The sequence below is a fragment of the Liolophura sinensis genome, chromosome 8, assembly GCF_032854445.1.
Source record: "Liolophura sinensis isolate JHLJ2023 chromosome 8, CUHK_Ljap_v2, whole genome shotgun sequence".
NCBI classification, from domain to species: domain Eukaryota; kingdom Metazoa; phylum Mollusca; class Polyplacophora; order Chitonida; family Chitonidae; genus Liolophura; species Liolophura sinensis.
Window position 1 is genome coordinate 38,827,157 of NC_088302.1, and position 16,591 is coordinate 38,843,747.

Consider the following 16,591-nt stretch of genomic DNA (forward strand, 5'->3'; position numbering starts at 1 on the left):
TATATATATATATATATATATATATATATATATATATATATATACGAGGATATAACTTATTAATTCCTGGGTAGGTAACACTTTTCACTCTGATGGAAGAGTTGTATATTGAAACACGCTCCCTTTGTTTTGTGGCCGAGTTCAACACCTTGATACACGTTAGCTTGTTTTTCACACTCCTGTTTCATGCTGATGAGAAACATTGGATGTGCATGAAGTCCACGTGGTATATTACATGTACAGTAACCCCTGTCATGTGCTAGCTTCTAATGTTAGTTTGGTGAGGGCTGATTGCATGGACAGGTGTATAATTGCTTGGACATGTGTGTAATTGCCTCATCAAAATCATCATCACACAATGATCTGATATACTCACCACATATTATATGTAGATAGTCCTACAAGCTATGTTCATACTCACCAGCATTACTGTGTTGTCATATTTTCACATTGTGAAATGCAATGTTGAGTACAGTGTTATTTGGAAGATTGACTTCCACATAATACTTCAATTCCCTCCATTTGTTGCAGCTTCTGTATGTAGGTGTTGAATGCCAGGGGAGGGGTAAAGCTGCGAGACTTGCCTACCTGTATACACATATAGAGCTGGGTAGCATAGAGTATTTTAGTGTGTTTGTTTCATATCATCAAAGCATTTATCTGTCATGTGAAGTTGGAGCGGAACTGTCATTATTTGCCATATGATCACCATATTGTAGCTGTACATGTCAATAAATGTGTTACCTCACTTAACACCTCTCGTAGAGTGTTTAATTGGAGACAGACCGCTTTTGTGCCCCAATGGTTCGAGTGTCGACCTTGAAGCTGAGATACCGGTGATCAAACCTGGGTCAGGTCATAACAAAGACTTGTTCATTTCTGGACTTAGAGGGATGATCAAAGAAACATGATTGGTTGGGCCAGTATAAGTCAGTATAATGTGACTGGGTAGGGTGTCGTGACTGAAATCTGTGGAATGATGTTTCAGCGGCACCCTTTGGTTACATGGACAGTACGGTGTATATACGTACACCTAATGGCTCCTCAAATTAACATAAGTACAATTAAAGGCAACAGGAGAAATAAAATATATTTGCTATCACACAAGTAATAAGCTGTCTCTGCTCGTGTCTTGAAATGCCAACTGTACACTACAAGTATGTACGGCCAACTGTTAACATCTCAACCAAGTGGAATTTCATTTGACAATTTCTTTGATTGAAAGAATCCCAAGTTACGTATGAATTTTTTTGTTTTTTACTTCATTAAAAGACCGACTTGTAGACTTGCATATCAATGTAGTTCACCGATCATTTTTGATTGGATTTGTGTTTTTATACACAATACGTGTATTTCACTCATATCAAGTTTGTCATGCTTATGCGTCAAGGAAATCAACTGTGCACTGCCAGAAAACTGACAAACCTCTTCGAGTCAAAGCCTGAGCAAAACTGTCTTTTTGCCAGGTGCCTGGAAATGTCACAGCCAACCATCACTACTCTCTTGACAATGTCACAATCAAACCACCATGCATCACCAAGTACATGTACTTGACAAAGTCAGCCAAACCACCGTGCATCACCTGGTACCTAACAGTCACAGCCAAACCACCCTGCAGCACTTACCTGACAAAGCTGCAGCCAAACCACCCTACATCACAAGGTACATGTACCTGACAAAGTCACAACCACATCACAGTGTATCACCAGGTACCTAACAAAGTAACAGCCAAACCACCATGTGCCTGACAAAATCACAGCCAAACCACCATGTATCACCAGGTACCTAACTAAGTAACAGCCAAACCACCATGTGCCTGAGAGTCACAGCCAAACTACCATGTATCACCAGGTACCTAACAAAGTTATAATCAAACTACAGTGCATCACCAGCCACATGTAGCTGGCAAATTCACAGCCAAACCACCATGCATCACCAGGTACCTGGCAAATTCACGACCAAACCACTATGTATCACCAGGTACCTAACAAAGTCACAGCCATACCACTATGTATCACCAGGTACCTAACAAAGTAACAGCCAAACCACCATGTGCCTGACAAAGTCACAGCCAAACTACCATGTATCACCAGGTACCTGACAAAGTCACAGCCAAACCACTATGTATCACCAGGTACCTAACAAAGTAACAGCCAAACCACCATGTGCCTGACAAAGTCACAGCCAAACTACCATGTATCACCAGGTACCTGACAAAGTCACAGCCAAACCACTATGTATCACCAGGTACCTAACAAAGTAACAGCCAAATCACCATGTGCCTGACAAAGTCACATCCAAACCACCATGTATCACCAGGTACCTAACAAAGTAACAGCCAAACCACCATGTGCCTGACAAAGTCACAGCCAAACTACCATGTATCACCAGGTACCTGACAAAGTCACAGCCATACCACTATGTATCACCAGGTACCTAACAAAGTAACAGCCAAACCACCATGTGCCTGACAAAGTCACAGCCAAACTACCATGTATCACCAGGTACCTAACAAAGTCACAGCCAAACTACCATGTATCACCAGGTACCTGACAAAGTCACAACCACATCACAGTGTATCACCAGGTACCTAACAAAGTAACAGCCAAACCACCATGTGCCTGACAAAATCACAGCCAAACCACCATGTATCACCAGGTACCTAACTAAGTAACAGCCAAACCACCATGTGCCTGAGAGTCACAGCCAAACTACCATGTATCACCAGGTACCTAACAAAGTTATAATCAAACCACAGTGCATCACCAGCCACATGTAGCTGGCAAATTCACAGCCAAACCACCATGCATCACCAGGTACCTGGCAAATTCACGACCAAACCACTATGTATCACCAGGTACCTAACAAAGTCACAGCCATACCACTATGTATCACCAGGTACCTAACAAAGTAACAGCCAAACCACCATGTGCCTGACAAAGTCACAGCCAAACTACCATGTATCACCAGGTACCTGACAAAGTCACAGCCAAACCACTATGTATCACCAGGTACCTAACAAAGTAACAGCCAAACCACCATGTGCCTGACAAAGTCACAGCCAAACTACCATGTATCACCAGGTACCTGACAAAGTCACAGCCAAACCACTATGTATCACCAGGTACCTGACAAAGTAACAGCCAAATCACCATGTGCCTGACAAAGTCACATCCAAACCACCATGTATCACCAGGTACCTAACAAAGTAACAGCCAAACCACCATGTGCCTGACAAAGTCACAGCCAAACTACCATGTATCACCAGGTACCTGACAAAGTCACAGCCATACCACTATGTATCACCAGGTACCTAACAAAGTAACAGCCAAACCACCATGTGCCTGACAAAGTCACAGCCAAACTACCATGTATCACCAGGTACCTAACAAAGTAACAGCCAAACTACCATGTATCACCAGGTACCTGACAAAGTCACATCCAAACCACCATGTATCACTAGGTACCTGACAAAGTCACATCCAAACCACCATGTATCACTAGGTACCTGACAAAGTCACAGCCAAACCACCATGTACCTGACAGTCACAGCCAAACCACCATGTATCACTAGGTACCTGACAAAGTCAAATCCAAACCACCATGTATCACTAGGTACCTGACAAAGTCACAGCCAAACTACCATGTATCACTAGATACCTGACAAAGTCACAGCCAAAGCACCATGTACCTGACAAAGTCACAGCCAAAGCACCATGTATCACTAGGTACCTGATAAAGTCACAGCCAAACTACCATGTATCACTAGGTACCTGACAAAGTCACAGTCAAACCACCATGTACTTGACAAAGTCACAGCCAAAGCACCATGTATCACTAGGTACCTGACAAAGTCACAGCCAAAGCACCATGCATGACCAGATACCTGACAAAACCTCCAAAATAGATTCGAACACTCAATCTTATTTTAAGAATCTAGACACTGATCAACTCAGTACACGGATGACACCTGTACATCTCTGTAGTTTGGGAGATTCTTTAATAGGTAGACAAAACACAGGTTTTATATGTAGTAGTGATGTTTCTTTTTTATTAACAGTATAAAGCATGGTTTAATAAATTACTAGATTTAATTCCAGGAAAAGAGAACAGATTTAAGAATTGTAAAATTACTGCATTTAGTTAAAGATTCCCATCTCACCAGAGCACTGGTGCACATATCATAAACATGTACTCATGTTTCACAAAAGTAAACTTATTACTGACTGCATTTATTCAACTCTAAAATGATATTTTAGAAATAATTGGCACTTTTTAATGTAAAATACTCACAAAATGAGCATACAGTAATCTGCATATTGAAAAGGATCTTTACAAATTTATTGAGAGAATATTAAACATCTTAATCATTATCTGTGTAATGGTAATTATATTAAATATGTGACTAGAAAACATTAATAATATTATTTAAACATATATACAGTACAAATGTGCATGTACTTCATCAACATGATCAAGGAGCAAGGATGATCAACAAACATGTGTATTTTATGTGACAAATTATCATCATGATCAACAAACAAGTGTATTTTTTCTCTCACAAATAATCTGCATAATGAGCAAACATCAAGTGAATTTTTCCATTAAAAACTGTCAAAATCAATGTCAAATAAATCTATTTTGTTCAAGACAACAACAACATATGATCAACAATTTTGTTTTTCTCACAAATCATCATGATCAACAAAGAACAAAGTGCATATTTCAGGACATTTAAATCAACTTGCATATGTACATGAGTAATAAGTATGCCAACAAATCACTGTCCAACAACAACACTCAAAATGTAGCTGAATTTACATTAGACTGATCAAAAAAAATTGAAAATACACGTGTTGCATCACCAACAACATGAAGTTATATCGGTTCCTCAAATCTGAAAAAAAAAACCCATCAAAATACCAGCAAACAACCACGAAATTCAACACAAGTATTATTACTGTACATGTGACAGTAGCTGTCAGCAACCAAAAATATCAAAGCCGTATACCAGCTAAAACACTATAAATATGCATACATATATTTATATTCAGCACTAGCAATTAACAATTTATGCTAAACAACAAGTAAACACAATGTTCCATTTCAGCATTCTAGAGTAAATTATGTTTGTATATTGTCAGTCATTTAACCTTCTCAATAATAACAATGAAGAAAATTAAAAAAAAAACCCAAAACATGAAAATAAAATGCTTATAAATATTACCACAGCCACAAATCTGTCTTGCCAATATATTATGATCAAGACAAAGCACCAAGGAAAGCTGAATATGTTTTGCATACAGTTCCATGTATGAGATACATTACTGGTTTTATTACAGATACATGAACAGAGTTATACCAGAGTCTCTGTGTATAACTTGTATCAGAAAAAACATGTATGAACAAAATTTAACCACACTGTGGAGATCCTATTCATGTATAAAAAAATGCATTCAGTTTACATTTGCAACTTTAAACAACATGCAAAAATGCCTGTTACATTAACCGAAATCTGAAACATGAAATAAATACATATATAAAGTAAATAAATAACACTGTATCATTCAATCAGATTCTTCACCTTACAGAAACAAAATCTAAAATGTGCAGTTACACATCCAGGGGGTCCAGTGCATATATACACACATACTTGAAATTAAGCAGGGCTTGAAACAGGGGCCTAAGAATGATGAAAAGCAGGCCGAATACTTGCCATAGCAGGTAAAATCCATTTCTGACCAGTTACACGCAGAAAATCTGGTAAAGTGTTAACTTTTCTGCCTTCACAGTCTGGATTGAATCTAAGGCCACAGTCAGAAAACATGGATAACGAGACAGCTGCGCAGATGATAGCTCTGTAGGGCTGTGATTATATATACTATCACAGCCCTGTCTTATTCCAGGTTTAAGCTTACCTTGAACACCTGTGTATTTCTCTTGGTGATTTTAATATACTACTGCTGCGCATAAAATAATTTGTGTCTGTAGTCATAGTCGTTTCAGCTATCAATTCCAGTTAGGTGTTCTCATGTGTCATCACTAAAAATACACACAAGCATGAAACTAGTGGATACTGGATAAATTGTAACTCCAATCGCCGTGTTTGAGGAGTATGCATTCAAACATGACAACCATTCCACTACATGTACCTGGAATTGATAGCTGAGACGACTCGGACTACAGACAAACAAATTATACAGACAAATTATTTGGTGCCCAGCAGTATATTAAAGCCAGCAAGAGAAGTACAGAGGTGTTCCAGGTAAGCTTACAGAAGGGCTGTGATAGTATATGTAATCACACCCCTACAGAGCTGCACACAAGATAAACGATAGCTGCAAACCTTGATTAAAACCTTTGGAGTTGACTTTTCGTGTTCGACAGACTGGGCAAATTGTTCTTTCTATTTTTATTCCATGATAACTGATGAAACCATCACTAACTGTGTCACGTTGGTCTACGTAGTCCTGTTAGGTTGATTTCCATGTCTTTTGGCATGCAGTTAGTCGACATGCCACGGCTGTAAAAAATTATTTTGACGAGCAAGAAGAAAACATTTCTGTTGATTGCAACAACATTTCGACTCGGGATTGGATTTATAGTGACAGAAGTGATAATAAAGGTCCTATTCTGTCCTGCTTTAGAGTGAATTTAAAAGTTCACTTTGTTTTGGATGGACTGGATTTTGGAATTCAATGATCAAACGCTGAGGCAGGCAAATATCATAAAGTTGTTGAAAACAGATCTCAACGATAAATTTAACTGAACTACTAAATTTGCAGGCCATGCTTAAAAATTGCAGGTCATCTACTGCTGTGCCTGCTAAAACTTTGAGACTGGAAAACATCTGCAAGCCAATATTCTCTAATTTGAGCTCTGTTAAGAGATAAAGAATTCTATTCAAAGATTTCACTCAAATCATTGTACTTGAAAATTAAAATGAACAGGTGCTCCTCTATACTAATTATGATGGGTCTCCAACTAAAAAAAAAATTATCAATATATGTACAATCCACTGAGAAATTTAAATCTTTACAAACATGTCAAACATAATTATAAAATTTGAGAAAAGTGTAAAACAGTGTCTCCTTCATTTCTCTTCCCTTGTCTTGAGTTTGCACATTGACATTCCACTGTCTTAAATCAATAACCTTTGAGGTTATCCTGCAGAGGCTTTCTTCTAGGATGATGGTCAGTTTTACAAATGGAAGAACTTTGTGTTCCCAGGGTGCGTTACCAACCTTGGTATTTACAGTAACTGACAAACTTTCCCGTGTGTAACACAGATCTTCATATATATGCACAAATCGAGATCAAGGTGTATGGCATATTGGTGTAAGGCATGTGATCTCCACATGAACTTCATGCAAGGCTACTTAGAACATCCAACAAAAGCTAATGTCTGCCACGCCAGCCCATTGAAGGCCAGGATTCTTCATTCATGGCTGGGACTGAACCAACACCTGGTAAAGGAACTGATGGACAAGCGTCTTTATAATACCCACATCACAAGGATCCTTCCCTCTACCCCTCTTACCACCAAACACCCACCCCACTCTGTAAATCAATGGCCTCCATGCTTTAGGCATTATCATGCTCAAACTTGCTTCAATATTGCCAAAAGATGATACATGGTCCTGCTGTTCATAGTCACTAAAAAAGCCAAATAGCATATGTCCTCTAGGATCAATTTCATACTTCAAAAGGTTCAAAGGCCAAAAAGTTCTTCATGGTTTTGGGAAGTGGTAAGCAACGAACATCTTCAATGTGTGCGAGTGTCTGGACAATGGCCACACGACAGTGGTACTGCAGTGATTGCTGCCGTGGCACCTGGTAGATCTGCACCGTTGGTTCTGTCTCTCCATTACAGCTCTTGTGATCAACCAGTCTCATGTAACTGCCGCACCGTGAAAACACTGGCTCAAAGTTCACCCGACAGATGCTGCTCAGTGCAGGCAAGTTGCATGTCAGGTACTTCATGACAAACAATCTGTCAGAGTCAAAGATATAGATGTCAGAGTAAATGGCCACCCCAAATCTGTTGTCAGACAGCTTCTGAAGGATGAGAAACTGACCATCTTTACTGTACAGCATGTTAAAGTGACTACTCCCAAAGATAATCGGCAGTGACATATTGCTCCTCACTACAACAGCATGGTCTCTGACTGAATACGAGACCAACTCATGTTTGATACCCACGTCCTTGCATTCGTAGTTAGCGATGGCCACTCGGGACCATTTGTATCGAGGGTCAAACACGATGTAGGGCTGAACCTCATGATTGATGGTGATACAGTCCACGATCTTCTCTGTCTCATTACAGTACAGGTAGAGGTCGTACGAGAAGAGTAGGGTGTCTTCGTTACGGGAGTAGAAGAGAATAGCGGTGAACTGAGCATCAGGGCTAATCTGGCAGTGGATAACTGTCACGTTCTTTCTTGGAGCTGTCAGGTGTGCCATTATCGTACCTGTGCTCAGGTTCACCAGGGGGAAAGCAAAGTTACAGATATGGAAGTCCTGAAGATGGTAGAGAACCAGCAGAGCGATGTTATGGTGATAAGCGGCAACGATCTTGTTCAGAGTGTAACCCTTGTCCAAGAGGCCCTGAAACCTGGATTTCCTGTAATGGATCAGCACTTTGGGATGTGCATACCTGCAAGGCAGAAATGAGTAAGTCTCCATGAAAGTTGAAATTTGGTAGGAAAATCATTTATATCCCCCCACTCCACTCATCACAAACTCCCCTACAGACAAATGTGGTAATGAAAACCCTTCACTTCTCCTCAAATGTAGGCACATATCTGTATGATGTATTCGCTGATCATAAGTAATTACTTAGTACATTGTACAATAAAAACATTGCATATTTGTGAAATCATCCACTGAACTTCTCTTCTATGCAGAGGTTTGTAGTCTTCAGTGTACTACCACTGCTGAAAAAGCACACAAATCGGATACAGACGGCTAACATACCACAACAACCACACCATAGATAGCCATAACATGTTGTTGTTGTCATAACATTACGGTGCCAGCAAGGGGCAGGTCTGAACAAAGCAGGTAGGTGAATATGCACCAAATTTTATCAAATTTATTAAAGCAGATTAGCTGATTTCTTTTACTGAAAATGCGAGACTCAGAAGTTGACACCCTGCCACTGTGAAAGATATAACAAAAGCAAAGAACACTTCCACTTTCCACAATAAACATTTGTACTCGTATGCCAAGGTATTTTGCTTGTATGAAACAGTCACTGGCTAACACTGATTAGGTCACCTATCACTCAAAAATATAAAAAATCCAGGTGTCTTTCAACAGACCACAGAATTCAAGATTTGAATGGTTTGTCATGGAGACGGTAGATTGAACAAGTGGTCTCTTCACATCTGGCTGGACAGCGAAGACTTATAGATACCATATAAGTCATCGCCGCGAGTTCGAGTCTCACTCCAGACACTTTACAGGCTGCTCTGAGTGTTTTTCAGTGTAATAAATGATTTGTTTTATATATTCCGAGATGATGACTACAATTAACATGTAAATTAATAGACACATAAACCATACATGTGCACGTATACTGTAATTCTTCCAGCCTTTTGCATGTTTGAAAGATATTTATTATCTTGTGCTGACCAATAAAGTCATACTTTTTAAGAAGCCCTGAAATTGGCTAACGCAACCATTTTAACTTTAAAATCAAATTAAGAATAAATCACATTGAAATTTGCTCAATACGTGAAAAAGGTTGAGGAATTAAGTTATTCCATCATCTGTGCTTATACTGTAAACTGATGGCCAAAAGAAACTTTACGACTCCGTGAGTTAAATTTAACCAGCCTTTCTGCAAAGTAATACCAAATTATTGTAGGAAAACATTGTACGAAGCATATTCCCATATGCAACAAGTGTTATATACGCCCACACAAATTTGTTTTGAGACAAAGAAGAAAGTTGAAAAATCATGTGACCCGTGGATGGCCACAACTGCACATGTAAGTATACTGTAAGTGTAAGTGTGCTGGACTTGCACACTGACTAAAAACCACCAAAGTAATGCCCTGATTGACTCCAGAACAACACGAGAGGGGCCTTGGTATTTTATCCATGGGAGCCACCCATGCCCACAATGCAAAGACCTTCAATTGCTCTCGTGTAACTGTGTCAAACTTGATACAGCTCAAGTTGTGCAGAACTTCCTGGCCACCAGCGACGTCAATGTCTTGCCGTGGCCTGCACGTTTCCCAGATATGTCCCCCATGCAACACCTCTGGGACATCATGGGTCCTCGAGTAAGACAACGGCCACACCTTGCAGCCAACCCACAAGAACTGGCGTTTGCTCTCCAACGTGAAAGGCAACGAATCCCACGTCATCTCATCAGACGACTGAATTTTTCTATGCTTGGGAGAGTTTTTGCATGCACTGAAGCAAGGGGTGAGCACACGTGATATTGACTGATTTAAAATAATCAACTTTTTGTATACTCTGCCCATTGTTAACCAAGATGGTATGGCTACTTTTCTACCCCTGCTCTGTTTGTTCATTTGTAAAATGATTATAGGGCTGCTTTGTCCGTTCTTACTTAAGACTTTCAATATCTAAAGTCATTGGTCTTTACAGTATATTAAACTTCAGTCATCCTGTTTTTGCATTGGCAAAATAAATTGATTTGAACTCTTTATAAAGTTTCTTCTGGCCGTCAGCTTAGTTATTTATTTATTTATCTGATTGGTGTTTCACGCCGTACTCAAAAATATTTCACTTATACGACGGCAACCAGCATTATTGTGTGAGGAAACCGAGCAGAGCCCTGGGGAAACACACGACCATCTACAGGTTCCTATATTGTTAGATAGTATCTCTTCATGATTTGTTTTCTTTCTTCTGACAATTCTGGAGTGACTTCAGCAAAAGCATTGAATCAAGTCCACCAAGGGCAGATATATTAACAGGTTTCTTTTCTCTAGCCAAAGAAACATTACCTTTCAATTTCGATAACCCTCTTGGACCTGTTGTTGATAGCTTTCATCTGACGCAGGCATACCGATTCCCTGTCACAGGATGTATCCTTGCATAGATAACAGTACTTATCCAGAGCATAAATTCCTAAAAAAAAATAAAAATACACAATGTAAATACATTTGCGGGTGCAACTTGATTTAGCCACCCACCTTCTCTTCCAAGTTTCCTTCACATTCTTTGATTTACTGTATTTCATGTAAATTTCAAATACATAAGTTTGCTAGATTCTGATTAATTAATTTACCTTATAGCACTCTAATTGATAATTACTTTCTCATAAAATTTAAGTGTTTTATTTAATGGCCTTTATGAGCTTTTGATAGTGCATTTTTGGATACTAAACATTTATTTATTTATCTGACTGGTGTTTCATGCTGAATGTTTTTACGAATATTTCACTTATATGACGGCAGCCAGCATTATGGTGGGAGGAAACCAGGCAGAGCCCAGAGGAAACCTCCAACCATCCGCAGGCTGCTTCCCTCTTACCCCTGGATAGGAAGTCTGTAGAAGCTGAACTTGAACTCATAGCAACCGCATTGGCGAGAGGTTCCTGGGTCAATACGGTGCACTAGCGTGCTAACAAACTGAGCCAAGGAGGCCCCTTAGGTGAAGTACAGTACAGTATTACAACAAAAATACTACCTTTAATTTCTAATAACTTTCATGTAAATAAGGACACTTCAGTATTTCCTCTTCTTTTCTTCTCACCTTTACAGCAGCTTTGAACTTTCGGTAGATGTAAGATATGTTTTAACACTCAGGAGGGAAATTCATCATTATATACATTACATGTAAGCTACACAACTTAAACATGCAATTGTCACCAATATGTATCAATATAAGCTTGAATTTTTACATTGTACCTTACCATTTTTCGAGGAGTCATTAGGTGTGTGTGCATATACTATGTCCTCTGGTGGCAAGGCGAGTTCATCTTGTCAAGGGGCCTCCGTGGCTCAGTCGGTTAGCGCGCTAGCGCAGCGTAATGACCCAGGAGCCTCTCACCAATGCGGTCGCTGTGAGTTCAAGTCCAGCTCATACTGGCTTCCTCTCCGACCGTAAGTGGGAAGGTCTGACAGCAACCTGCGGATGGTTGTGGGTTTCCCCCGGGCTGTGCCCGGTTTCCACCCACCATAATGCTGGCCGCCGTCGTATAAGTGAAATATTCTTGAGTATGGCGTAAAACACCAATCAAAAAAAAAAAAAATCATCTTGTCAAAGGGCTACTGCCAGACACCAGACACGACATGACACCCAGTCACATTATACTGACACCATGTTAACCAGTTCCATTTCCTCGCTGTAACCCCTCGGTGCTGGATTCCAAATGAGGAAAGCAAGTACCATTCTTTAAAGTCAATAAGATTCCAGAATCTGATTCCAGGTCTCAGAACTTCGAGGCAGACATTCTAACCACTAGGCCACCAAACCGGTCAATTGTGTCCAAGTCTGCCTCCCGAGTGCTGGGCCAATGACAGGATAATAATGCCACACAGACATTATTAATTACATGTAGCTTGTCACAATTTCCACAGTGAGTTAAAGTCCAACTTATGCTGGCTTCTTCTCCAGCCGTACATGGGAAGGTCTTGCAGCAACCTGCAGATGGTTGTGGGTTTCCCCCGGGTTTTGCCCAATTTCCTCCAACCATAATGCTGGCCTACGTCGCCTCCTTGAGTACAGCATGAAACACCAATCAAATAAATAACAATTTCCACAAAATTACAGGCAATTTATTGTAAATGGGGATTTGATACCAATGGCAGATTACCTGAGCTTGGGTGCCAATCACTCACACTTCCAGCGTACACCAGGTCCCATGGTTTTGTGTAGTGGGGCAGAACAATAGCTGTAGAAACACTGTGGGATTTGTGGTGACGGTTTCCCATCTTCCGTTACTTAGTACATATCACAAGGTCACCCCATCCTGATCCTGAAGTCTACCTCAAGGTACGTGCACCTTCTTTCTCTTACTTATCACATTCTGAAAATGAAGAAGTCAAGTAACACATTGCAACATACAGTGTTATTAAAAACAAAAGTCCATGATTGTGATTTCAACAGCTGTTTTCGAATTTCTTCATTTATTTCATTGGTGCTTTACGCTGTCCTCCAGAATATTTGACTTAACAGCCAGCATTATGGCGTGAGGAAACTGAACAGAGCCTAGCCCCGAAAAACTCCCTTTTTATATACTGCCCTCGCATCGTTGGAATCTCGAAGCTTACAATGTTAACTTCGTACACAACGAAGGTCCAGGCCGATTGTCTTTGTTGTCTAACAAGTCTCACGCAAATAAAAGACACAAACCTAAAGACCTGCTTTCGGCTCTCACTGCACCGCAACCATACGTCCCTACTCAATTTAGAACAGATTTATTATATGGCCTATGAGAGATATGAGTTCTCGGGAGTTCTGATTGGGGGGAGCTCGCGCATACACCAGAAGTTGGAGTTAGAACCCTGGCAGTACAAGGCCTTCGCGCATAAGCGTTGGGTGAATGGAGCATTTTCTAACCCCAACTTCCTGTAAATGCACGAGCCCCCCACGTGAAACTCCAGAGAATTTGTATCTCTCATACACCCTGCGGCCATGATGAGCACCATCACAGTGGAGCAGTGGGAAGATGGCCACATTCGCCGATCAGCGTATACCGTGGAAGTCTTCATGGCTATATTGTATTCTATATTGTATTGCTTCATGTATTCCAAATCACGTAGGGACGTATGGTGGTGGTGCAGTGGGCCGGAATGCAGGTTCGATAACCAAGACAATCGGCCAGGACCTTCGTTGTGTACAAAATTAACACTGCAAGCATCGAGGCTCCAACGACGCTAGGCCAGTATAAGTAAAGGAGTTGGAGTCTTTAGGGGATAGACAGAGCCCAGATCTATGAAACTCACGGCCATCTGAAGGTTGCTCGCAAACCTTCCCATGTACAGCCAGACAGGAAGCCAGAATGCGCTGGACAAACTCACCCTAATCATTTATATAAAGCCATTTCTAAATTACATGCCAAAATTTTGTACACAGTCCAAAATGGGACCTTCGATACATGCAATGTATGCCTGTAAGATTGTAATGCGCATGTTGTTGTCGTCGTGGCGCCAAACCAAGGTAATCTCTCCGAGATAAGAAATAAATGCATATTTAGTTTTAGTTGAAAATTTGTTGTTTTCGGCGCCCCTGATTTGCAAATGTCCCTTTGTGCTATATGTCACATAAAAGCTGTCAATTACAATCAAACTGCAAACGTTCTTACCTTTCTGCAAATGTCACTGTTTACAACAGTGCACAAATGCAGCCGCGCAAGAGACCGAGAGGCAAGGGGGGTAACTCCTGCATTTCACGAATTGTTGAACTGAATTTTACACACTTTCAATGCGTTAAATTACAAATTATATACCCGAGCCACGAGGTATATAAACGACCATGTAAAAAATGACATGTGACAATAAATGCCCAGTAACGCTTGCCAGGGCTTAAAAAAAAAGAAGTTCATACAAGTTATCCTGAGATTAATATATTATATTAATATTGTCATATTAGTTCCAGCTGCAACGTTTTTGCTACATGGACTCAGTGTTATTTCATCAATAAGTTGTACCACATGTGATCATTTAGATATATTATTACACAATTTGGTAGCCTGTTGGCGAGAGAGAAGGTTTTGGGGTAGTTTTCATACTAGTTTTCTTGAATTATAGATGGAAGACTATACTCTGTCTCCCACAGAAATCTTACATGGTACCTGCATGAACGGTTTTTCTAAAACGGATGTTAAAATGCTTAATTTCTTTTTACTTTATGCCAAGTATTTCATATATTGTTGCCATATAAGCAAATCCTCCCTATTTTTTTGTTTGTTACTGCTATGGTTCACTGCCGACGGTGTTTTTCTACCGCCGGCTTGTATATTTATTTATTTATTTGATTGGTGTTTTACGCCGTAGGCCTACTCAAGAATATTTCACTTATACGACGGCGGCATTATGGTGGGTGGAAACCGGGAATCGGCTTGTATAAATGAGCGTACTCGTTGCGTATTTCGCTTTCTGTGAGAGAATAAGCCCTAATGTATTAAACGATTAGTGGCTTATCACAGTATTAATAACGGTTGGCTGAATGTTACCGGGTACTAATTTATAAATCTAAAGATAAGGCGTTATCAGTCCGCCATATTTTAATGCCGGCCATAAATGGGAGTGAGTGCTTGAGTGCTTGGGGTTTAACGTCGTACTTCATAATTTTTCAGTCATATGACGACGAAGGAATCCTTAGAATGTAGGCTATGTAATGTGCCTCCTTGTTCTAGACCATTATACTGATACGAATCCACCGGTCGTTGTCCTATCCCCTTCATGCTGAACGCCAAGCGAGGAAGTTACAACTTCCTCTGTTAAAATCTTATGTGTGACTCGACCTAGGATTGACTCTGGATCTACCGCTCCCGAAGCGGACGCTCGAGCAACTGTGGCCATAAGTGGGAAGGTCTGACAATAACCTGCGGATGGTCGAGGGTTTCCACCGGGCTCTGCCGGGTTTCCTCCCACCATAATGCTAGCCGCCGTCGTATAAGTGAAATATTCTAGAGAATGGTGTAAAACACCAATCAATTGAATAAATAAATATTTTAATGCTGATGTATGGTACAACTGCTGAGTGGCAATACTTCGCCGTTTATTGGATTCGGATGTCATTCAGACAATTTTGGCCGTGAATTCGATAGTCGGAATATACCACACTCAGAGGGAATACCCATGTACTATACATGTGGGCATTTAGTGCTTGACGTGACTTATATAATGGCCAACAGTTACCGCCCGTCATGTTTACGACCAAGACTGTTTTTAACAAAATTGTCAAAAATGAAGTAGAATTTCGAGTGCCTATTAAAAATACACAGCTGCAGTGCAGTATTATTTGGGAGGCGTGTGTTTAACTCATTTTTGGCTCACAACTTGGTAAACGTTTGTTTCAAACTGGTACACGATATCTTGCCGCCTAAGGAGAGGCTGTTATGAAGGCATGCAGCTACTGCTGATACATCTATGTCTTGTCAAACATCTGAGACTCGTTAAGCATTTGTTTGTGGCGCGCGCTATTGGTCGTCAGGTCATTGGTTTTATGCCGGATTTAAATGAAAAAGTGTTGATACACAAATTTGTGGAGAATACTGACGAACAAGGTAGACCTGTATGTATAGAGTTAATCTCCGTAATTCAATTTTCCACGGGGCCTCCGTGGCTCAGTTGGTTAGCGCGCTAACGCAGCGTATTGACCCAGAAGCCTCTCAACAATGCAATCGCTGTGAGTTCGTCCAACTCATACTGGCTTCTTCTGCGACCGTACGTGGGAAGGTCTGCACAGCAACCTGCGGATGATCGTGGGCTTTCCCCGGGCTCTGCCCGGTTTCCTCCTACCATAATGCTCGCTGCCGTTGTAAAGTAAAATATTTTTGCGTACGGCGTAAAACACCAGTCAAATAAATCAAATCAATTTTCTATCTAGTGTAACCGAAATGAAATGATATTTAGTCAGTCGGTGTGTAGAAGAGATGACA

At 40.5% G+C, this 16,591-nt stretch overlaps 1 protein-coding gene across 1 annotated transcript; it reads right to left on the reverse strand.

Annotated features, from left to right (window-relative positions):
* Nucleotides 1–4,044: 4,044 nt before the first annotated feature.
* LOC135472495 (uncharacterized) lies at nucleotides 4,045–14,324 on the reverse strand. The gene is made up of 4 exons (XM_064752020.1): nucleotides 14,291–14,324; nucleotides 12,800–13,012; nucleotides 10,986–11,109; nucleotides 4,045–8,656 (listed from the first exon to the last, which is right to left on the reverse strand). The coding sequence occupies exons 2-4, from the start codon at nucleotides 12,915–12,917 to the stop codon at nucleotides 7,696–7,698; spliced, it is 1,203 nt and encodes a 400-aa protein (XP_064608090.1). The 5' UTR covers nucleotides 12,918–13,012; nucleotides 14,291–14,324; the 3' UTR covers nucleotides 4,045–7,695.
* Between the last annotated feature and the right edge of the window lie 2,267 nt (nucleotides 14,325–16,591).

Coding starts and splice junctions, on each gene's coding strand:
- LOC135472495 (XM_064752020.1), bottom strand. CDS start 12,917: ATGGGAAACCGTCACCACAAATCCCACAGTGTTTCTACAGCTATTGTT. Junction 11,110..12,799: donor TGATTGGCACCCAAGCTCAG/GTAATCTGCCAT, acceptor ATTTTTTTTTAG/GAATTTATGCTCTGGATAAG. Junction 8,657..10,985: donor AGGGTTATCGAAATTGAAAG/GTAATGTTTCTT, acceptor TCTGCCTTGCAG/GTATGCACATCCCAAAGTGC.